This window comes from Trematomus bernacchii, unplaced genomic scaffold (assembly GCF_902827165.1).
Source record: "Trematomus bernacchii unplaced genomic scaffold, fTreBer1.1, whole genome shotgun sequence".
NCBI classification, from domain to species: Eukaryota; Metazoa; Chordata; class Actinopteri; order Perciformes; family Nototheniidae; genus Trematomus; species Trematomus bernacchii.
The window spans coordinates 1,034,797-1,059,402 of NW_022987709.1; the positions used below are offsets into that span (position 1 = coordinate 1,034,797).

The 24,606-nt window shown below is 42.5% G+C and overlaps 2 protein-coding genes across 2 annotated transcripts in view; both read left to right on the plus strand.

Annotated features, from left to right (window-relative positions):
• The window catches only part of LOC117491072 (unconventional myosin-VIIa), a 35,798-nt gene extending 18,512 nt beyond the window's left edge, over nucleotides 1-17,286 (plus strand). The window contains 16 exon segments of the mRNA XM_034140917.1: nucleotides 2,951-3,077; nucleotides 3,160-3,326; nucleotides 7,864-8,045; nucleotides 8,131-8,252; nucleotides 8,327-8,481; nucleotides 9,452-9,605; nucleotides 10,522-10,677; nucleotides 13,370-13,475; nucleotides 13,564-13,677; nucleotides 13,792-13,879; nucleotides 13,980-14,086; nucleotides 14,869-15,054; nucleotides 15,887-16,003; nucleotides 16,163-16,246; nucleotides 16,327-16,446; nucleotides 16,539-17,286. Coding sequence (XP_033996808.1) covers nucleotides 2,951-3,077; nucleotides 3,160-3,326; nucleotides 7,864-8,045; nucleotides 8,131-8,252; nucleotides 8,327-8,481; nucleotides 9,452-9,605; nucleotides 10,522-10,677; nucleotides 13,370-13,475; nucleotides 13,564-13,677; nucleotides 13,792-13,879; nucleotides 13,980-14,086; nucleotides 14,869-15,054; nucleotides 15,887-16,003; nucleotides 16,163-16,246; nucleotides 16,327-16,446; nucleotides 16,539-16,631 — 2,078 coding nt within the window. The 3' untranslated portion in view covers nucleotides 16,632-17,286.
• A 1,551-nt stretch (nucleotides 17,287-18,837) lies between these two features.
• gpr17 (G protein-coupled receptor 17) lies at nucleotides 18,838-24,412 on the plus strand. The gene is made up of 2 exons (XM_034140887.1): nucleotides 18,838-18,991; nucleotides 21,425-24,412. Exon 2 carries the CDS (start codon nucleotides 21,433-21,435, stop codon nucleotides 22,450-22,452), a length of 1,020 nt encoding a protein of 339 aa, XP_033996778.1. The 5' UTR covers nucleotides 18,838-18,991; nucleotides 21,425-21,432; the 3' UTR covers nucleotides 22,453-24,412.
• Nucleotides 24,413-24,606: the final 194 nt, after the last annotated feature.

Here is a 24,606-nt window from a genome sequence, read left to right on the forward strand (position 1 = left end):
CAACCTGAATCCTGTGTGCCTCTTTGACAGCAGCACATGTGATCATTACTTTTACGACTTCTGTTGCTTCTCTAGTGTTCCGTCATTACACTGAACTTTGAACAAGACTAAGAGTTCAGCTTTATTTTAACCATCATTTATCAAAAACTCTATTTGTTGTTATCTACAAATGACCTTTATTAGTATCTAATGGGGTAAGACTTGCATTCAAAGCTTGTATCAAAAAAGTGTTGGTTTATTTCCTCCATAAAATGTTGAATATGAAAATGTGCAGCTACAGCACAGAGTAGCCTCTGTTCGTTCATTCTTTTTATTTCTTTATACTGTTAATTGTCATTTTCTTATCTGTTTGTTCATTTGTGACAAATAAGTAACAAAATAACTTTGCAGTGATACAAAAATTCAATTATGATTCTTCAGAAGGAATGGCACAAAGAGATTTGTATTTGTTCTTAGTTTTATGTTTTATTACAGTAGAACATTAAAGCAGTATAAGTTCCGCACTTTCCTCAGGACACTTGTAACACTTTTAATGATCCGCAGTGAAGCTGTTTACCCAGCATGCTCTGAGCAAATGAGCTGTTGCTGTGTTTTGTATCTATGTCAGACTGAAATATAAGAGGATATTAATCATAATAATAGTTACACTCCACCATTGGGGGTAAGACTCCAGCAAAGCAGTGGATAAAGAAGGATTGTGAGCAGCACTTTACACAACAATACATCCCAGCTGTCTTCACGATGAGCTCAGACTCACTGACAAGCTCATATTTATCTCCAAAAATCTAATTGCAACATGCCACTAACATAAAATAAACTGTTAGACTTCCAAGACTCAATTCCTTAACATAACTCATCTAGTGGAGTTTCCAGTGATCAGTTTACACCTGTTTGTTTCAGTCTTCACCATGTGGTGCCCCTGAAGCCATGACCTGTCAAATCTAATCACATTTTGTTTCTCCTCACATCAACAAGAGCATTTCCATGTGGCCTTTCTTTTTTGTATAATTTGATTTGGGTGTAGGTATAGCACCAAAAAATACTTAAAGGGGACCTATCATGCAAAATGCACTTTTGTGCGTCTTTTATACATGAATATGTGTCCCCGGTGTTCCAGGGAACTCACCAAGTGTCAGAAAACACAACCCTCTCTATTTTCCTCCATACCCAAATCTCTAAAAACGGGGCTGCAACGGATCTGATAAAAACTGATCCAGATTTGAACACTTCTATGTCGTCACAGAAGTGGCGCTACGGCTATTGGGCCAACTCTCCACCTATCAGGGGAATGTGGGGTTGGGCCACGGCCGGCCATTGCCGCTCGAAAGCGCTGGAGATGCTGTAGTACATATGCCAGGCCTGTAAGTGGCGCTGTAGTCTGCCACAAAAGCAGCGAAGAAGACTTCCCGCCCATAGTTACCATGGTTACCCTTCTGTTTATTCTCCGCTGTGGCTTTTTTTCTCCCTCCCCGAGGCAAGCGTTTGCTCCCGCTGCTTTAATTCAATGCAATCCCTCCCCGTCGAGGCAAGCACTGTAATTCTCTCCAGTTAGTCCACCAGCAGATGACAAACACCCACCTCTCCGCCTCTTCCAAGGAACGAGGGGACCGTGCGGCAGAGTTTCAGTTTCAGTTTGTTTCGCCGGTCAAGATGTCCGTTAAAGTTTAAATCTTCCGGACAAAATTAGAAAAAGTGCCGGTCAAAGGTCTTCTTTGTTATTTATTGAGCTTTAAAACAAATGAATAACGACTCTATATAGGCTATAATAAAACATGGAGGACGGAGATCTCTTTTTCTCCCCCTCTTCTGACAGCCCAGCAGCTGATCAGAGCACGGCTCCCCTCTCCTGCAGGGGGGCGTGGTCAGCTGCAGCTCATAGAATCAGCCCAGTAGACAGCAAACAGCACATAGAGCGAAATGAGGCATGGCTAAAATGCATGATCTGTTTGGTATTTTGAAAACAGAAACGTATAAATATACCTTATATAGGTATGGCCCTACAATATATCATGAGATAATACCAAAGCCCTCAGGATTACAAAAGACCCCCATCACCCCAGCCACAAACTGTTCTGTCTGCTGCCGTCTGGCAGGCGGTACCGCAGCATCAGGACTAAAACCACCAGACTCAGGGACAGTTTCATCCCACAGGCCAGAAGACTATTAAACACCTGAACTCTGTAAAGTGCCTCAATAAACATTCATCTGTTTGCAACTCACATATATCATATATATCAATATTCCAATTACTGTATATAGACTAATCTGAACAGTTTCTATCATATTCTGTTTCTATTATATTCTATTTTATTCTATTTTATTCTATTTTATTTTATTTACTTGTACTATTGTATCTGTGTTATTGTGTTGCACTGTTGGAGGAGCCTGGAACCTCAGATTTTCATTGTCATAACTACACTATGCTATGCACACATGACAATATAACAGCCTCGAGACCTTGAAACCATTAATGGGAAATGTTTTAAAAAAAAGGATATATGAAAAAAAAAAGAGAAATATGTAAGAGAAAAACAGAGTTAATGAAATAGTTGTCATTAAGTTATATTTTATCCCCACTCATGCCCCCCGTCCCCCGTCCCCCGTTGCTGGCTTTGATGGCCTAAGAGGACAACAAATATGTGTCAACAAGTTGCCAAGAAATTCAAATCTTAATGTCCTAAAAAGTCTGACTGTCTGTCGTTTCTTATACCCTTACTATACGAGCTAGTATGTCAAGCTTTCAGATAATTAAAAACCTAATCTTTGCCAACATTTTTGCTATATGCTTTAACCCAGCCAACATTATAAAAAGTAAAAATGCTGATCTTTCTGATGCTTATCTGTGAAAATGTTTTACTTTTTAGTGTTTTGTTTGATTTTTAGTCAAATATCTTCATAGACTGTTGCAAAAGGAATAACTAACCCTGTGCCTGCTGCTTCTCTGGTGAAGGTCCTGCGCTGCCGAAGAGCAAGTTCATTGTGGCCATAAACTGGACTGGTATCACTTTCCTGGACGAGAGAGAGAAGAGGCTGCTGGAGCTCTCCTTCCCCGAAGTCACCGGAGTCCACAGCGTGAGGTAGGGACGGATCAGAGGAGCAGGAAGCTCTCTCCAGAGGTCGAGTCAGTTAAACTGAGCTGTTCCTTGTGTTGTGAATCAGGGAGGGTAAAGCGTCCAGCCAGGCCGTGAGTCTGCTGACTCTGAAAGGAGACTTCACCCTGAGCGGAGGCACGGCCGAGGACATGTCCGAGCTGCTCACCATGTTCCTGAGCGGCCTGACCTCGAGGTCTCAGTACGCTGTGACCCTGAAGGAAGCCGACACGCAAGGTCAGAGGTGCACCTTTCTGTCTGTCATGGCCACAGCTGAAGTATCCCTTTTAAGGGTCCTTTTAATCAGGAGAGAAGCATTCTGTCAAAGAATATTTGTTCAAATGTGCATTCCTTCTCAATCACTTATTCACTTATTGGTATTTATTGTTTTCAGGTGGTCCCTTGAGGACTTAAATTTAACATAACACCGTGATATTCTGCTAACTCAAATGTAAATTGTAAAGTGTATATTGTGAGGCTGGACAAGCATAATGTAAACTGCCTTCTATTCCGTATATTTATATATTTATATTGTGTATTCAATATACGCTGTGTGTTTATTATTAGGCAAGTGATTATTTTGACCATATCATAATTATATATTGCATATTTTCCATCTCCAAGCTGTAAAAACTTGAATGCTTATTAGATTTAAGATGTGTTTAATGAGGGAGGGTGTGGCCTAAGGAGATCAACACCCTATATATCAATGTGTGCATAATTATTAGGCAGCTTCTTTTCCTCAGGCAAAATGGGCGAAAAATAGATTTAACTGACTTTTGAAAAGTCAAACATTTAAAAAGTATTTCAGAGGGATGCAGCTTGACATATCTAAGATATTGGGGCGTGATCACAAAACAATCAACGGTTTTGTTGCAAATAGACAACAGGGTCGCAAGAAACGTGTTGAGACAAAAAGACGCAAATGAAGTGCCAAAGATCTGAGAAGAATCAAACGTGAAGCACTAGGAAGCCATTATCCTCCAGTGCCGTCATACTCCAGAACTGTGACCTACCTGAGGGCCCAGAAGTCTCAGGTGTTCAGAGACATGGCATAGGGAAGGAAGGCTGAAACCACCACTGAACAAGACACATGAGATCAAGACTAGGCCAAGAAACATCTGAAGACAGATTTGTCAAAGGTTTTCTGGACTGATGAGATGAGGGTGACTCTGGACGGACCAGATGGATGGGTGGCTGGATCAGTACCGGGCCCAGAGCTCCACTTCCACTCAGACCCCAGCAAGGTGGAGGTGGTGCATGTATTACTAAAGATGAGCTAGTTTGGCCTTTTCAGGTTGAAGAAGTGAGGGTTGACTCAAAATCAACTCCCAACCCTGCTGCCAGTTTTTAGAACACCCTTTCTTCCATCAGTGGAACAAGAAAAGGTCTGCATCTTTCAGGAAGACCATGATTTTATGAAGGACAATGCTCCATCGCATGCTTCAAAGTACTCCACTGTGTGGTTAACCAGTAAGGGCCTTAAAGAGGAACGAATAATGACATGGCCCCCTTCCTCACCTGACCTTAACCCCTTCCTCACCTGACCTAAACCCTTCCTCACCTGACCTTAACCCCTTCCTCACCTGACCTAAACCCTTCCTCACCTGACCTTAACCCCTTCCTCACCTGACCTAAACCCTTCCTCACCTGACCTTAACCCCTTCCTCACCTGACCTAAACCCTTCCTCACCTGACCTAACCCCTTCCTCACCTGACCTTAACCCCTTCCTCACCTGACCTAAACCCTTCCTCACCTGACCTAACCCCTTCCTCACCTGACCTTAACCCCTTCCTCACCTGACCTAAACCCTTCCTCACCTGACCTAACCCCTTCCTCACCTGACCTTAACCCCTTCCTCACCTGACCTAAACCCTTCCTCACCTGACCTTAACCCCTTCCTCACCTGACCTAAACCCTTCCTCACCTGACCTAAACCCTTCCTCACCTGACCCCTTCCTCACCTGACCTAAACCCTTCCTCATCTGACCTTAACCCTTCCTCACCTGACCTAAACCCTTCCTCACCTGACCCCTTCCTCACCTGACCTAAACCCTTCCTCACCTGACCTAAACCCTTCCTCACCTGACCTTAACCCCTTCCTCACCTGACCTAAACCCTTCCTCACCTGACCTTAACCCCTTCCTCACCTGACCTAAACCCTTCCTCACCTGACCTTAACCCCTTCCTCACCTGACCTAAACCCTTCCTCACCTGACCTAACCCCTTCCTCACCTGACCTTAACCCCTTCCTCACCTGACCTAAACCCTTCCTCACCTGACCTTAACCCCTTCCTCACCTGACCTAAACCCTTCCTCACCTGACCTAAACCCTTCCTCACCTGACCTAAACCCTTCCTCACCTGACCCCTTCCTCACCTGACCTAAACCCTTCCTCATCTGACCTTAACCCTTCCTCATCTGACCTTAACCCTTCCTCACCTGACCTAAACCCTTCCTCACCTGACCCCTTCCTCACCTGACCTAAACCCTTCCTCACCTGACCTAAACCCTTCCTCACCTGACCTAAACCCTTCCTCACCTGACCCCTTCCTCACCTGACCTTAACCCTTCCTCACCTGACCTAAACCCTTCCTCACCTGACCCCTTCCTCACCTGACCTAAACCCTTCCTCACCTGACCCCTTCCTCACCTGACCTAAACCCTTCCTCACCTGACCCCTTCCTCACCTGACCTAAACCCTTCCTCACCTGACCTAAACCCTTCCTCACCTGACCCCTTCCTCACCTGACCTAAACCCTTCCTCACCTGACCCCTTCCTCACCTGACCCCTTCCTCACCTGACCTAAACCCTTCCTCACCTGACCCCTTCCTCACCTGACCTAACCCCTTCCTCACCTGACCCTTTCCTCACCTGACCTAAACCCTTCCTCACCTGACCCCTTCCTCACCTGACCTAACCCCTTCCTCACCTGACCCCTTCCTCACCTGACCCCTTCCTCACCTGACCTAAACCCTTCCTCACCTGACCCCTTCCTCACCTGACCTAACCCCTTCCTCACCTGACCCCTTCCTCACCTGACCTAACCCCTTCCTCACCTGACCCTTTCCTCACCTGACCTAACCCCTTCCTCACCTGACCCCTTCCTCACCTGACCTAACCCCTTCCTCACCTGACCCCTTCCTCACCTGACCCCTTCCTCACCTGACCTAAACCCTTCCTCACCTGACCTAAACCCTTCCTCACCTGACCTAAACCCTTCCTCACCTGACCCCTTCCTCACCTGACCTAAACCCTTCCTCACCTGACCTAAACCCTTCCTCACCTGACCCCTTCCTCATCTGACCCCTTCCTCACCTGACCTAACCCCTTCCTCACCTGACCCCTTCCTCACCTGACCTAACCCCTTCCTCACCTGACCCCTTCCTCACCTGACCTAACCCCTTCCTCACCTGACCCCTTCCTCACCTGACCTAACCCCTTCCTCACCTGACCTAAACCCTTCCTCACCTGACCTAAACCCTTCCTCACCTGACCCCTTCCTCACCTGACCTAACCCCTTCCTCACCTGACCCTTTCCTCACCTGACCTAAACCCTTCCTCACCTGACCCTTTCCTCACCTGACCCCTTCCTCACCTGACCTAACCCCTTCCTCACCTGACCTAAACCCTTCCTCACCTGACCTAAACCCTTCCTCACCTGACCCCTTCCTCACCTGACCTAACCCCTTCCTCACCTGACCCTTTCCTCACCTGACCTAAACCCTTCCTCACCTGACCCTTTCCTCACCTGACCTAACCCCTTCCTCACCTGACCCCTTCCTCACCTGAGCTAAACCCTATAGAGAATGTGTGGGCCCTTCTTAAAGGGAGAAGTACAGAGGCTGTGGTTGATGGTCAACAGATCCAGAAACTGACAGACTCCATCAATGGAAGGCTTGTGACTGTCATTGAAGAGAAGAGTGGCCATATGGGTTAATGTTTTATCTCAGGAAAATGTATTTGTATATGTTGGGTTGTTTGTTTATTATTCTCACTTTAACAGTTGAATACAAACAAGTGAGATGGGAACATTTTCGTTTTTCCTTTAGTTGCATAATAGTTCTGCACAAAAATAGCTGCCCAATAATTGTGAACACATAGATATTCTCCTAAGAAAGCCACTTTCTTAAATATTGAGGTTTGAGGTTTATTAAAATGTTGGATTGACCAGTGTAGTTGTTCAATAATAAAATGAATACTCAAAAATACAACGTGCCTAGTAATTGTGCACACAGTGTATGGCCATATAGATATGACTCTATAGATATATATCCTTCATTATTGAAATGTTATATATTCACTATTTTGCATATTGTGTTTATCTTCTACTGCTGATATGTATATCTTAATAGTTTTTTTTAAAGGTATTTATTTATTTACTATTTTATTTATTTATTTTAATTCATGTGCAATGTCTTATCTATGCTGCTGTCACGGAAAACAAAAACAAATTGGCATCAATAAAGTATATCTTATCTTATATTATCTTATTAGATATCAAATTGACATAGTCTTTGGACTATGATACCACATCTGGATCTTAGGGGGAAGTGTAGGTAGAACAAGAGTCGCAGTAGCATCATTTGTGGCAAAATCTAGTTCACTGAAGAGTGGACGTTTAGAATCAGCTGATAAGAGGCAGCTGGAGGAAAGAGAGAGAGAGAGAATGTAGAATGATAAAACAAAAAGGTCGTTTTCCTGATCAAAGTTATGCTCAGCTTTAATTTAGCTCTTTTGCTAATTGATTCCCGACTTCCATTCTTCTACAGACGACCCCATGTTACTGAGCTTCAAGAAAGGAGAGCTCATTATCATAATCAAAGACGACGAGTTTGCCCAGGAACGTGGCTGGATAAAGGGCCAGAATGAGAGCACAAAACATACCGGCGCCGTCCCCACCGAGGCCATCATAATCCTGCCAACGCTCAGCAAACCCACCAATCAGGTCATGGTATGGAGATGTCAGCCTCACTTCCCTGTCAGATGAGTTATTGTGCTCAGATTCTGTGGAGTGTTAAAGTTCTCCTTTGTTTCAGAGCCTCATCAACCTGTCTCCAAACCAAAGGAAAAACATAATACAGGCAAACCAGAAGGAAACAGGAACCATGGAGAGATTAGCTCCCGCCACGCTGAAAGAGTTCTCCCTGGAGTACTTCAGGTATCTGGAGAAGCCCTCTTTGTTTTGCACACTGGAACAGGAGTGTTTACCCATACTGTACCTTGATCCCACAGGCAGCCCACTAAGGATGTGAACCGTCAGGTGATGTCCAGGAACGCTGCTCCTGAGAGGCTGTGGGCCAACTCGAAGGAGCCAATCAGACAGCCCCTCCTCCAGAAGCTGGTGGGCAACCCGGAGCTCAGCCACAAAGCCTGCCTGGCCTTCACTGATATCCTCCACACATATATGAAAAGTAGCATTACTTACTACGTGTTCTTTTGACCAGTGCACCTTTTGGCACGTAAGTTAAATTGATGAATGTACTATAAGCCTATTTCAGGGCATGTTTCATTTTGTCTCCTACCTGACACACGTGTACCTGAATCCTGCCCACACAGGGAGCAGATCCCCACGGTTTAATCAGGCCTTACAAAGTATCTTCTTTGTATCTGCTTAACCCTAACCACACTCACTTTCGCTCAGTTTTCCAGCCTTCAACAAAATACAGATTTTTTTTGTTTTCATTGATTGGGATACGATTTAACATCTAATGCATATCATCCAACTGCTATGTTGCACAAAGAGTTTCTAGCTATTGCTAATTTCAACTTGTTTCTTTAGTTGGGATTTAGCATGTACTGTGTAGTTACAATATCTTTCAGTATTATATAACCAATGAAGTGCAAACACAATAATAAACACATAATGCAATACACATACAAATATACCTTGAAATTATACACTAGCCTACATAATATAAGCTCTGGTTTGCTTTGGAGCCAACCCTTATCTTCTTGTGTATGATTTTATATCTAAAGATAATTTAATTCATAATTAATGTGGTCACCCCTGATGGAAAGGCTGTCCAAATGTAAATGTATGATGTGTTATCTTACAGTTTCCATTCGCAATGATCATGCAGTCTTGTTACCGAGCTATCTAGTTCCTCTCGTCAATGTCTCGTCTCTGTCTTAAACAAATGATTCAGTTAAGTCAGAGTGTAAAGTGTAGGAGTTCAGGTTGGCCTATAGCACAGGGCCATTCAAACCTAGCTACACTAACTAATATACTAAGCCAAGACGCTACAGCCAAACAATCCCTTCAACTACCTAACAAGCAACAATCTGTAGCATCAGTACCTCACAATATCGTTGAAGTTAACAAAATAGGATGGTTGTTCCTCCTTGACTGCTGTGTACCGATCCTGAAATATATGGGAGATTATCCCACCAAGCAGATGCAGAGTCCTCTGGAGCACACAGACCTGATCTTCAGCCCCGCCACTCAGAACGAGGCCCTGAGGGACGAGATCTACTGCCAGATCATGAAGCAGATGAGCAGCAACAACAACCGGTACGTGTTCCCCCGCTGTCATGGCTCTCTGATTCTTTAAGTGTAGGTGGGTTTGTTCCAAGAAAAGGCTGAATCAGAATCAGAATTCCTTTATTATTATTTTAAAATGTGTTTGTTACATGGTCTGTCTGTATATGTATTCAGAGCTAGTGAGAAACTGACTTTCAAAATAATAATAATAATAATAAATTTTTTAAATGAAATGTAAATGAGCGATACAATGATTTTCGGCATTAATGATCTGGATCTAGGATCTGTATTATGATCTTTGCCAATCAATGCCTTTACTCATGATTTAAGTAAATAAAGCCTCATGTGACCATTGATTTATTTTATTAATATTTATTTGAATGACAATTAGGCAGTTGATCAAAGGGTTAGGACCCATTCTGTTACTATGGCGATTGTTTTGTTATTGACAATATTTTTTTTAAATAAAAAAAATCATAATAGCAAGAATATTTTACTTGAACTAATATTTTTCAGGTTCCAGTGTCACTAATAAAAGTTTTTTTTCAGATGTTTTCTGTTTAATATCACTGTTACTAAATATCTTACTACTTGTTTACTATTTTATAGGCCAGTGATCAGTTAATCAACCATTACAATGAAATATCTGACAGATGAATTGATCATTAAAGTACCTGAAGGCTTTTCCATCCCTAGCAAACTTGAATAAGATTAAACCAAGATTATAGAAAATACAATCGTGACTGGTGAATGAAAGAAGCTTAAACTTGTATTCCTTTGTGTATTTTTATTAAGAAAGAAGGAAGTACAAACAGTACAAAATTCCAGGAGTAGAACCCCTCCAATTTTTCAGTGTTTGTGAATGGTGTTGGATGGCAACCCACTGGTCCTCCGCTCCACAGTGTCCCACATGTTTTCATCCTGTTGCTTGCCCCCCCTCCCCCAGGTTCAGCATGGAGCAGGGCTGGCAGCTGCTGTGGCTCTGCTGCGGGATGTTCCCCCCCTCCCAGGCCCTTCTGAGGCACACTCAGAGGTTCCTGGAGTCGCGGCGCAGAGAGGCCCTGGCCCCCGACTGCCTGCAGCGGCTGCAGAGCTCCCTCAGGTCAGCAGCGCTAACACACTCACAGCAACATGTCTTCACAAGTCTCAGAGTAGTGTGTACACTATGAAGGGTGTGTGATGTCAGGCAGCATGCAAACAGTTACAGGATGGAGGATTGTACAGCTAGTGTAGCTTGTAGAAAAGAGGCAGTTGCAACATGCCAGCTCTGGTTAGCAGCCACCATGAAGTGCATGTCACCACGCTGAGAACAAGGAAATGTCAAGCTGACCGCATGTTCCTAATCTCTCATGAGTTATTGGTACTGAAGCCTTGAGAGGCAAGTGACTGAAAAAATCTTGTCTGATCTACATACTTTCCTCTTCTGTGCCTACTACTTAAGAACAGTTGGGGAAAAAATTTCCATGATAGTCTTTCCAAGTTATTGAGCACTTTGTAGCTATAAACAGGTTAGGGTTTTACCAGGTTAGGTTTTTCTTAATTGTCTTAAGATACTTTTCATCTGTGAAAACAGTTATTATAAATAGGGCTGAAGCCGTCATGTTTTCTTCTAGGTGAGTTTGAACTTTTTCATGCACAAAAGTTTTTTTCACCAAGCAAAACCTTTTTTTTTGCCAGTTTTCTCAAATAAGAAATTAAAGTAATGTTTCACAGACAAAAGACAATAATTAAGGAATTTATAAGGATTGTCCTAGAAGTATGCTTTTTATACCTGTTAAAAAACTGCCTTAAAGGTCTCCTATCATGCAAAATGCACTTTTTGATGTCCTTTATACATAAATATGTGTCCCCGGTGTGTCAGGGAACTCACTAAGTGTCAGAAAATAAAACCCTCTCTCTTTTCCTCCGTACCCAAATCTCTAAAAACGGGGGAACAACGGAGCTGATCCAGATTTGCTGCCGATATGACGTAATATCAGAAATGTGGGCAGGCTTTACACCCACAGAATCCCTATCAGAAACGTTGCTATCAGAAACAATGCCCGACTGCCATTAGCAAGTATCGCTAACACTCAGAGCTAACCTGTACTGGAGAGAGTATGTGTAAAAAAGCAGGAAATAAAAAGCTACTCTCCTTGTGGTAATCCCGCAAGAAAAGAAGCATTTTAGCTCCATACTGTTTCAGAAATAATCCTTGAAGTGGTTTGGAACATGATGTGGCGTTTAATCACGGCAGCGTTTGGCTGCATCTGAGCAGAGCAGACAGCTCGTCACAGAACTCACAGTGTGCCTGCTGCTCAAAAGGGGGCGGGGCCTGCAGAGAATCAGCCATTCTCTAACAGGGCTGAAATAGAGGGATATGAGGGATGTCTAAAATGCATGATCTGTTTGGTATTTTGAGCAAAACACATCACAGATATGTTTTTTATATATTTTTTTTAGGGCTGTCAAGTTAACGCGTTAATAACGCGTTAACGCAAAAAAAAATTAACGGCACTAATTATTTTAACGCGATTAACGCATGTGTATTTTTTGTCCACGGCCGCCGTAGTTTCAGAGCGCATCAAGTGTAAAATACCATCGACAAGCTGATGCTGACAGCCCCGCTCCTGCCGCCCGCTTGTGGCAGACCACACTTCCACGCTCACTGGCAGGCCCGGACTGGCCATCGGGAGGACCGGGAGGGAGTGTGTATGTGTGGCGCGACTCGCGCGAGCGAGGCACACCTTACGTGTTGTTGTTAGCATCTGGTGCTAGCTAGCTGCGCTAACGGATATAAGGAGCTGTTTCAATGACATTTCGCCGACAACTGCGCCGAGCACTTGACTTTATGCAGGTAGCCAGACAGTGGGACATTGTACGAAAAGTCAGCACAGTCAGCACGGATAGTGCGCGCAACATGATTGCAGCGTCCAGGCAGCTCCCATTCGAGCATATATGCCTTGAGCTGCACATAGCTCAACGATCCATCACAGTGTCTCCACACACACACACACACACACACACACACACACACACACACACACACACACACACACACACTGTATTATTGTATGAGAGAGGTTCCAGGTTGAATTGAGGCGAATATTTGTAATGTTCAGGTTGTTGTGTTTAATATTCATGAGAATATTTGTCATTGTTCAAATGATAATAAACAAACATATAAAGCATATTTGTCCACTCATATGTTGATAAGAGTATTAAAAACTTGAAAGATATCCCTCTAAGGTACATTTAGAACAGATAAAAAATGTGCGATTAATTTGCGATTAATCGCGATTAACTATGGACAATCATGCGATTAATCGCGATTAAATATTTTAATCGACTGACAGCCCTAATTTTTATATATCTGATACCCATAAAATATGCCTAAAAATAGCATGATAGGAGATCTTTAAGTTATAACCAAAGAAGAGAAAACCATTTAGATCAGACTCACCTGCCTCTCAGGGCTTCCATGTAGAGGTACTCCTAGGACTTCATTTATGTGAATATATACAGACCACTTTTGTCTTGTTTTGTTTGAATGCATGTTCTGCGGTTTAAGTCAGAATTTTCATGCATTGCTGTTCACATTCAACGTTAAATGCCACTGTGTGTTGCATGGCCTCCTCTATAATACATTTGATTCAAATTCTTTATAATGTTCATCATCTCAACAGGCTCTAAGAGAAATACCAAAGAGCAGCACATTTTAATGATCAAGTGTGTGCTCTGTGGCTACACAATGATAAAGTTAATTCAATAGTAAATTAGTAAATAAACAGTGTGTGTCTGCTGTCCTTGTGTAGGATGGAGCCGAGGAAGCTCCCACCACACCAGGTGGAGGTAGACGCCGTCCAACAAAACAGCACTCAGATCTTCCACAAAATCCACTTCCCCAACGACACAGAGGAGGTAACACACCTCTCGTGCAAAGTTACAAGGAAAGATCCTGGTCAAATATTCCATCAGTAACATCTTGACTCCTGTCATCTCTCTCTAGATATTTGAGATAGCCACCAACACCAGGATCAGGGATCTGATCCAGAACATTACCAAGAAGCTCAGTCTGGCTTCTGCGGACGGCTTCAGCATCTTTGTCAAAACACATGACAAGGTTCATTTGTCATTTCTCAGCCCTGATCATGATATTTTGTCTCTTTTACAACATTCTGTGCCATCTTTCATGACCTGTTTTACTTAACAAAGTCTGAAATTGTGTTCATTTCAGGTTCTCAGTTTGAATGACACAGACTACTTCTTTGACAGTCTGAGACAAATCACTGACTGGTCCAAGAAAGCCAAGACGATCAAAGAGGGTATACACATGTTCAGATGGGAGTGCCTTTAGACTTGTGATGGTTCTTTGTATTTACCTGTGAAAACCTCTTTGTGTGTGTGCCTGTGTGTGTCCTGCAGGTGGGCCTGTCAACATACCCTACCTTGTGTTCTTCATGAGGAAGTTGTGGTTTAATGTGATCCCTGGCAGAGACACAGAGGCTGATGTTATCTTCCATTTCCCTCAGGTACATTTGAATGATGCGGCTCAGCCTGCCACCATCACATTTTCCGGGATTAGTTTTTCCACCTAATATGAAAGCCAAATATTTCCAGTTGGACCGTACGATATATAAGTAGGATCTTTATTTTGAAGAGTGTGAATGGAATACAGTAATACAGCAAAATCACCTATAATTGTTTTAATTAAATGCGCCGGACATACAATGTCAAGCAAGGCACATTATCTAAAGGCGTCATGCTACTACGTTTTACAAGATACATTTATTTTATTTAAAGCTCCTTGGATACAAACAATCACAGTCATCAGTCAGTGTATCAAAGAACCAAAGCAGGCAACACGACCATGACCACAACCAACAAATATTAAAGAGGAAAAACAGAAAAGAAAATTCTGGTTGCAAAAATAAATGCTGAGTCAGTGGTATTGAAATACAAGCTACAGAAAAAATTATGTGAGCGGGCACTTTATTGATTTCTGGTGAAAATTCCTCCGTTTTTTCTTTTGAAATATATAGCAGAATAAGAAAAATATGTCCCCTATTTGTTAATATCGTTCAGCTGTACTTCCATGTAGACAATTCTATCTGACCGATAAATGAGATAGTATCAATATTAGTACCAGACCACCCTGGTTTCATTATGACCTCTATAAACGTTACAGATTCAAAAGTTATCAATTGTACCATGTTGTGAACAGTCTGTGGTTGTGAGTAGCGACTTGGCTGAAGGTCAAACTTGGGCCCAGATCTGTGGTGAATTATTTTAAAACCGACTTTTTATCCTCCAGGAGCTACCAAAGTACCTGAGAGGTTACCATGTTAGCACCAAAGAGGAAATGCTCAACGTTGCCGCTCTGCTCTTCAGGATAAAGTTCAGCAACGACAAGAGCCAGTTTGTCTCCATCCCAAAGGTCCTGAAGGAGCTGGTCCCTGCAGACCAGCTGAAGGCCATGTCCGAAAATGAGTGGAAGAAGGTACGAGGAGCCTCTGCTGTACAGTTTAAGGACTTTCTTCTTTATTGTTGTTTACATTGACTGACCAAAACCAACAACTACAAATCCACACGACCAGGCTAGTGGCTTATTGTGTCTTTAGTTCATAATCTGAGTGAAAGACAGCGAACTCATTGCCAATGCTAACATGCACATGTCCTTAGAGGGCAAACATATACCATCTTAAATAAAAAAATGTCAAGTTTTTGGACCCAGTTTAAATGCCAGTTTGTTTGCATAATGCCAATGTTGTTTTCTAATAACCAAAATAAACATAAAACTGTTAAGGTTTACTTACATCTCCAGGGTTTTTTCCGTCTGAGCTATGCTGATGAGCAACAAAATTAATCTTGAGGCATGTTATTTTTTATGTGCATAAAACCAGGAGAAAAGCCAACGTTTGAAAATGCATAGTAAAAAAAAAAGAATAGAATGTATTATTTCGTGCTGTAATGGCTGTGGGATCCAAATATTCGGTTTTAATGGATTTCAATGAGGACAGTTGTCCTTTTCTGTAGTTTTTGGAAAACAATGGAGCTCTATGGCACAGAGAAATATGATATATACAGGCTTGGGATACTCAGACAGTTATATAGAGCATCACCAAACCTGTTCTTAACATGTATCATCTGAACAATAACACCATTATGCCATGCCTGTGACCCCCCCCCCCCCCCCCCCTGCCTGTGAGAATAATGCCTGAGGGCTGCGGGGGCGTTGAAAAATCATTAACCTCATTCACAGTAGTTCAACTACTTCTACTAAATGAGACATTTTTCACACTGCGATGTAAGTATTTTTTTTTTTTTTTCAGAGTATTGTCGCATCTTTTAACAAACAAGTGGGTTTGACTGCTGAAGAAGCGAAGGTGGCGTTCCTGAAGGCGGTCTGCCGCTGGCCCACCTTTGGATGTGCGTTCTTTGATGTGAAGGTAAGGCAGTGAAGGCAGCACATGGAGCTTTTATTTAGCTATCTGTAGTTCTTTTGGTTGAGTGGGTGGTTTGTTTGTCTGGTGCTCTCGCTCTCAGTCCTTCCCTCCCTCTGTCACCATGGTACATTATCTCATTTGCTTTTTGAATTTTATTTTCAGCAAACATCTGAACCAAGCTTCCCAGATATTGTGCGAATAGCCATCAGCAAGCAGGGACTCACCATCATCCACCCTAAAACCAAGGTGAAACAGAAAAAAAACAGTATTTTCTTTAACATCGTGCTGTTATTATTCATTATTAACAATTATTATCTTTTGTAAAGGATGTACTGGCTAATCACCCATTCAACCGCATCGCTAACTGGTGCAGTGGAAGCACCTACTTCCACATGACTATTGGCAGTTTAGTCAAGGGGAGCAAATTCCTGTGTGAAACTTCACTGGTAAGATCTATCGTTAGACATGTGCACTTTAAATAATGACAAGTGTGTCCATTATTTTGTCTTTCTTTACCTCTCTGTCTTCCTCTTAATAGGGTTACAAGATGGATGATCTTATAACCTCCTACGTAAACATGTACCTCCAAGAGAGGAAGGCGGGGCAAACCAGGAACCAGCGCTTCAACTGAGCTGAAGTAGCACCAGTGTGTCGCAACTTTGAAACACACACACACACACACACACACACACACACACACACACACACACACACACACACACACACACACACACACACACACACTTGGAATCCATTTAATTTGACATTGATTAATTGCATGAAAGAAAGTTGTTTTAGATTTCTCACATTTTACTTAAAGCTAATCTTTCTTTGCCATGTATTCAAGTAACATATTTCTAATTGAAGACCTTACGTTTTAAGTAATATAATTTAATAATAATATCCATCCATATGGTTTCCTTAAATGCTTCTTTCTATTTTTAAATACCACACAGGTTTAATTATCGTTAAACACATTTACTATAAATACTTTTTGAGTATATTAGTCTCTAATAATATTCCCAAAAGGGTTTCATCTGCATCTAGTAAAAATGTTCTTTAGACTTTGAAATGCACAGCAAGCATTGTTTTGCGTATGTTTTCTTTCTCTTTGTTTAGTGGCATGTGTTTTGGAAATTCATTGTGAACACCATCATTTAAACACAATTAGCCATACATATGAAACCTTGTTGTTATTTGTATTCTTTACAATTGGTATCTCCTCACCATATAAATCTGCCTGCCTTATAAACATTAAAGGAGCACTTTGGAGTCTCTGAAAACAATCACTTGATTTATTACCTCAGTAAAGATGTTCCTAATGAGTTTATGGTCTCAAGCGCTAGTTTGAAGTCTTTCAGCAGTTTGATGTTCATTATGTGAACCACGGTCCTATTCAGAGTGAAACAGTTGATGCAGCAAGGTATTATTTAGGCGGGGCTACCTTGTGAATGACAAGTTGCTGTCCGACAGTATGTTGTACATTAAGACTCTAAAGGGTCAGCTGTTTTGTTGTAGCATGTTTTGTGCTAGATAAACTTAGCATCTTCGGGCAAGCTAGCGTTAGCTGGTTAGTTATTACACCATTTAACTTCATGGCCGCTCCTCTCCAGCGCCTCCAAAGGCCTCAAAGCTGTAGGCCTAACACCAAAGGGAGACGTCACACTGTCTAAGTTCCCTTTTTATAGATATATATATATATATATTATTACAGTATGTATAACATCTATGGTCAAAACATTGCTAAGTTGTGCTAAAAGGTATTCAAAAACTCCATAGGGATACCTTCTTAAAAGTTCCTCTTCAGAAAATATGTATTTAAAATGATTATGATCCCAATAAACATTTAGGCCTGAGTTGATGAGTGTTAAAAATGATACAAAATGTTTATTTTCTCTGAGCAGCCGGGAGCCTGAGTCTGATAGTCTGCAGTCTTCAGCACAGAGAGAAGAGTGGTATAGTTATGGTAGCAGGATCTTACACAAAGCGATGTTTTGCTTCGGGTTGCGAGACGCAGAACAGACAGAGCCGAAGTGGCGAACAAAAGCTGGGGCCATCCCAATTAGTAGTTGGCAGTAGATTAACAGTGTAGTGGTGTCTGAGCCCCCCCCCCAGCCCTGCACAGATAGCGCCTCTATTCAAGTCTACAAAGCATTTGCATATCGATGATCCAGAGGAGAGAAAGGGCCGATGTGTCTGACACACAGCTGCGATCTCCCTGTATGAAAGAAATATTATCCCCCCCCAACCAGCGGGTCCCCCCTCCACATCTGTCCGAGGGCTATGTGACTGATTATTTTGGGCATTCCAATTCAGGATGCCCCTAGGAGGCAAGAGACCAACAAGGGCCTCTGTTTCTTCCAAGCGCTGACCCCCCTCCCCACTCTTGTTTTCACCCGCTCTCCTATAGGGAAGGGGGCCCTCTAGAACTAAACAGACTATCGACAAAAGATCATTTCTGAGACTTCAGTCATAAACTTCTAAATTTACAACACAGTCCATCTTCTATCTATCAGTGGGGGGGTGGGAGTTCATAGTAAAGGCACTTGGTGGACCACTAGTCCTCGTTGTCATGGTGTCATACCCGACATCTCATTGGCACTGAGGCATGCCATTCTTCTCCCCGCTGCTAAAATGTGCTGCCTATTCTGACTCAGGCTATTGTGGGGCGCACAAGTAGCTCTCTGAGGAGAAGGGGATGGAGAAAGAAAGGGCGGGGTCAAGGTTCAAACGAAAGGCTCTCATTGGGACTCCGTTTCTGTTATCAAATTTGTTGAGACAAAAAGAGCTACAGTCTCATTCCCAAGAACATCTTGAGGGAGAGAAAAGGGGGATAGGACAGCATTCTTTGTGTCAGCGTCAGAGCTCCAGAGCTCACGGTCGGACTCCAGTCTGCACTCAGCTCCTGCAGAGTGTTCAGCAGCTCAATTGTTCCTAAAGCAGCCAAACTTCTTTCAAGACGTCCAGTTACTGTAAAGCTCCAAAGCTCAGGTAAGTCTTATTTTACCTCAGATTTTTAGAAAGTAATAGAAATGTGTAATTATAATGTTTTTCTTTGATTACTTCATAAAAATTCTGGCTCCGTAAGAAAGATTATTTCTATTGTTTTTATAGTACACACTATATTTAAGTGGCATACATGGTTACAGTAAAGCAATATATCCTTATTTTAGAGCCACTGTGCAATAGTCAAATGTATTTAATCCGTATCACTAAGCATCACTTTGGAAATCTAATATTTACTTTTTAAGAACTATATCCTTCCGGTCAGTGAATATCATGTGCATTTAATCCAATAACCAGATTTCACAGTTACTTAATTCTACGGGTTTCTTTGATGATTTTAACAAAATGTACACATAACAGCTGTCACAGATTTGTCACAACAAATTGTTACTGACTAATCTCCTAAAAACGACCAATGCCAGGATGCTCAGTCTCCTCTGTCAACGCTCCTACACAGATCTGTTTACCAAGATCATTGTGATGAAGGCATATTTCAGGATTGCCTCTCTTTAGGATTATCCCTCTGGATCCGTATTTAGGGGAGCTTTTTTATTGAGCTGTGCTGCTCCTGGTTTGTTATCCCTGCTGGGACTGAAACCCTTTTCTTTAAGGCTCCTGAATGCCCAGTCTGAGCGCTTGGCTGAGAAATACCCTCGGTTATTGGTCTCACAGCTCCAGTCGGTGCAGGAGCAGAGCACACACTGAAGAGAGTCACGCTGCTACATCTGACTGCTTCTTAATGGGTCAAAAGACAGTGGCTGGTAAAACGGATAGCCCAGTCAGATAAAAAGATATATTGTTATGAAGCCATGCGGTGCGGCATTATTTAATCACGTTTAATACATTTGAATAATAATACATTAAATGTATATAGCGCTTCTCATCTGCCAAGACAAATCTCGAAGCGCTGCCCAGACGTTTCACTGTCTGGGCAGCTTTTTGCATCGTATATTTGTGAACTTCCATCAGCTAAAGAAACATCTGTGGATGTCAAGTTCATCTCTGCTGCACATGTTTTGATGATGTTTTTGGATCCTCCACAAAGAGAAAATTCCAGTTAAGCCTTTTCTCACATTCGTTATTTGTGTTCACGCCCTATGGAGTGGACAGATGGAGCTTGCCTGAGGGATAGAGGAGTGGGTGGTAATTTTTTAGGTGTGTCGAATGGTTCTCATAGAGAGAAAATACAAAAATGTGGAGAATATATTGATCAAAAGTTATACTTTAAACTCACGAAGGAATAACCCCAGAAATTTGAAAATCATATCATATATCATTAAAATATATCTTTGATAAAAGTATATTTTCACCAACAGGTTACTTTATGTAGCCGTAACCCATAAAGAACATTTTGGACATTTGGAAAATACTGAATAAGAAATGGAGCTGAAAACAGGCAAACAGCTAGCCTGGCATACAATCTGCCTACTGTCACAAAAAACCCTTGAAACTACAACTTGTCATCTTAATATTACATTTTAGATACAAATCAAACAGAGGATAGGTGTTAATACGTTTGCTTTAAAACTTAGGGCAGACATTTAGTTTCCTGTCTAAGCTAACGGCTGCTGGCGCAAGCTTATTATTAGCTTACAAACACGAGAGTGGTGTCTGTCAGGTGAAGAGATACAAACTTTGGAGACACATTTACAGACTTATTGATGCTATGCTAGCTTTAGGTTTAAAATTGCTCACACTATATAATTGTTGCAGTTCACCATTCAGTCTAGATTAAAGAATTGTATGCTGACAAATCAAACTAGGGGGCCAGATAAACTGTACAAAAGAGGAGTGAAGATCTAATGACTCACACTTCCTGAACTTAATAGTGTGCAGAGGGAGTCTCATACTTGTAGTGGTCAGAATGAAGTAATTATCTGCTCTGATGGAATGTGGACATTAACCGGGTACACTGACATCCATTGTGACCTTGTGAGACTGTCACTGAGACAAACTCTCCCTGCCTATTGTGTGTGTGTGTGTGTGTGTGTGTGTGTGTGTGTGTGTGTGTGTGTGTGTGTGTGTGTGTGTGTGTGTGTGTGTGTGTGTGTGTGTGTGTGTGTGTGTGTGTGTGTGTGTGTGTGTGTGTGTGTGTGTGTGTGTGTGTGTGTGGGCGGACAGGCGGGCGGACAGGGGTTGGGTTTCCTGTCACTGCAGTAGTTTGCTGTTTGCATACTGAACAATTTTTTTCGAAATTAAAAGCACGTGTTTAGAAAAGTCATGACTCAAATGGTCAGTGATCTGGAACTGTCAATGAGATACTTTATCTATCCTGCAAACAAAAATACTAAACTAGAAATGTGCTGTATAAATACCTGTACATATTTTTGCTAAATTAAAATGAGACGTTTCTAGTTTTCTAAATTTATTTTAGAAACCCTAGATACATTTTAAATGTCAGTTTTGTTGTCTCCTCAGCAAGCAAAATGGAGTCTGCTACAATGGATCTGTCCTCCGTGCTATCCAATCAGTCATCAGAGAGCTGTGCGCCGGTGGATACCACAGTGGAGAACACACTGTTTGGATGCTTCTACATCCTGGTTTTTTTCCTGGCGCTGAACGGTAACAGCCTTGCCCTCTGGATCTTCTCTCACCAGCGTGGCGCTTCATCTCCAGCAAACGTCTTCTTGATTCATCTGGCTGTGGCAGACTTATCGTATGTGATCATCCTCCCCCTGAGGGCCACCTACCACCTCACAGGAGGCCACTGGCCCTTTGGCGAGGTGCCCTGCAGGTTGGCAGGCTTTTTGTTTTTTGTCAACATGTACGCCAGCCTATACTTCCTGGCCTGTGTGGCGGGGGATCGCTACCTTGCTGTGGTTCATGCTGTGAGGTCGCTGAAGGTTCGTCGTGCCCGCTACGCTCACATCATCAGCTTCTCTCTATGGGCCCTGGTTACTGTTTCCATGGCGCCACTGCTCATCACCAACCAGACTGCAGAGGTAGACGGCATGACGGTGTGTTTGCAGCTGTACAGAGAGAAGGCCTCGCGCAATGCTCTGATCTCCCTGGCTGTGGCCTTTATCCCGCCTTTCCTCACCACCCTGTCCTGTTACCTGCTCATCATTTATAACCTGCATCGGGGCTCCAGGTTAGAGCCGTCCCTCAAGCTGAGGGCCCTGCGCACCATTGGTCTGGTCATGCTCATCTATGTAGTCTGTTTTCTGCCTTATCATGTGAGCAGGGCCACTTTTATCCTGGGCTACAACCACCCTGACGTCTCCTGCCAGACGCGCAGAGGCTTGAGCTTGGCCAACCGCCTCACCTCATCCCTCACCTGCCTGAACGGTGCCCTGGACCCGCTGATCTACCTGTTTGGAGCGGAGAAGTTCCGCGGAACACTTATGCGATTGTTTTGCAAAGATCAGGCCGGGGTGTCAGCAGCCACCAGTGGAGAGTTAAAGGGAACACACGAGAGCTCTGTCAGTGCCAAGTCTGAGTTTTGAGGAAAATACATTTGATCTGGAACATTGTTTGACATAGATGAATTTCCTTATTTAGGCCCATTTCACAATGTGGTTGATTTCTCTAGTCCCCATGTCTCAGTTATAGTCTCCACCCCACGCCCAATTCACCCTCAGAGACTGTAAGTGAATCCTGTGTACTAGCAGGAGCATGTGAGGACTCCCTATAAGGGCTTGGGAAACGCTGTGGGAACTCATGTTACCTGGGCCAACCTGTGTTCAGCTAAATGTGAGAGATGTTGAAGAGAATTATTCTGTTTTAAAGAAAACAAGTAGTTAGTTTATAGTTCCAGGAACATTTCTTCTTGCCATCTTCTACCACCAGGTGATCCCACAACCAAAGTCTGCAGCCTTGCTGACTTAATGAAAGTGCTTTTAAGGTCAACGGGAGCCCCCTAAACACTAGCCCTCACTCTCAGACCATCATGGTCTGTGAGACTATGAGGATCCACCCACCTGTGATCTCAACACATTGTTGAATCTACTATTTCCACAAGCTTCCAATTTTTGTGTTAAACACCAAATGTTCAAATGTGTACGACATAGTCAACTCTTAATGTATATTTTTTGGAACTGTTTTGTATCCTATGCCAAATGTGACTTGTTACTTCCTAATGCCTTTATATATAAGGTGTTTTTAGCCATGCTAGCATTGTGGCACTGGGCATGGCTTGTTGGTCAGTTAGCTATTGGAGGAATTGCCACACAATTACAGATATCCATGATCACTGGAGGAAGTATTGGAACAACTTTTCCTGTCACCGGTAGGTATAAAATGTTGATTTGTCCAATACTTTGATTTATGACCAACAGGTTTAGTAGCTCTCAGTGCTAACACACCAAACTGAGATGGTGTGAATAGTATATAACTCCTTCATCTTTAAAGTTATAATGTGATTGTATTGCTGTAATGATAGATTGTTTGTAGTCATCCAAGCAGCAAAGCCCCAGATATGGTCTGCCAGGCTATTGTGGTGATGACCGTTATTCAACAAACCAAATCAAATGTTTTCATGATGATGTCATCTGATCTGACCTTCTCTGACACAATGTTTTTTCCTTCTATGGCAAAGTCATGACACGCCCTACTCTGCCTCTAATTGGCTTAGCCTGATATACTATCTTAGCACTAACCAGTCCCAACCCTCATGGCTAAACCTTACCAACCCAATCAACAAAGGCGACAATTTCTAGCCAATCAGAGGCTGTAAAGTAAAGTAAAAAAAAAATTGTTTGGGCTCTCAGTTCCATGGTTCATCGGGTTTCAGAATAATGGGCCGTAAGAATAATTTTAAGTTCCCAAAAAGAGAGCTAAAGTTAGTCGTTGGCCACAATTTGGTCCAGACTAAACTATCTTTTGGTACTGACTTTCATGTTCCACTGAGAATTAATAACTGTTTGACCAATGCAAAACATGTGACATCCCCAATAGCCTTGGGTTTGCTAATTAGCAACATTCAGAATGCCAACACCCCCAAACAGGATGATAACCAAGGTAGAGATGTACCTGTCAGGCATGCTAGTACCATCATTGTGAGCATGTTAGCAGCTCAAAGCACCTCAGTGCCGGTGCAGTGTCTCAGAGCTGCTAGCATGGCTATAGACTCTTGGTCTTATTTTTAATATGAGGTATACTTTAATAGACTTGTCTTGCTTTCTTACTTTGTTTTTGTAGACACATCTTCATTGTACACATGCTTAGTCATTATCCAACTTCCTAACTTGCTATGCTATGCATTTATTGTTTTGTACACATTTGTATTGCACTATTGCATGAAAAGCTATTAACCCTGTTTTACTGTGAGTCAGTCTGGCTTGACGTCGTCTGCAGAAGAGGTGAAATACATGATTTATTTACCCAGATGAGTTAAATGTGAATTATAAATGTACTTTGTAACATTAAGTTGTAAATAATAACTCAGTAAACATATGTTTTCAAGTGCTCTGTGCTGTGCATGAGATGATGTGTGTTCTCTAAACTGTCATATATCTGAGGATTTGAGCTGCTCTCTGTGAAAGTGAGAAATCTATTTCTAGCTTAGCACAGAAACCTCCGAGCTGCAGTGACTTGTCACGGTGCAGTTCTCTTTTTGTGTCATGTGACCCATGCTGTGGTTTGTGAGCAGCTTACTTTCC

Bases quoted from the DNA above. Each gene is read 5' to 3' on its own strand.
- gpr17 (XM_034140887.1), top strand. From the start codon at position 21,433: ATGGAGTCTGCTACAATGGATCTGTCCTCCGTGCTATCCAATCAGTCA.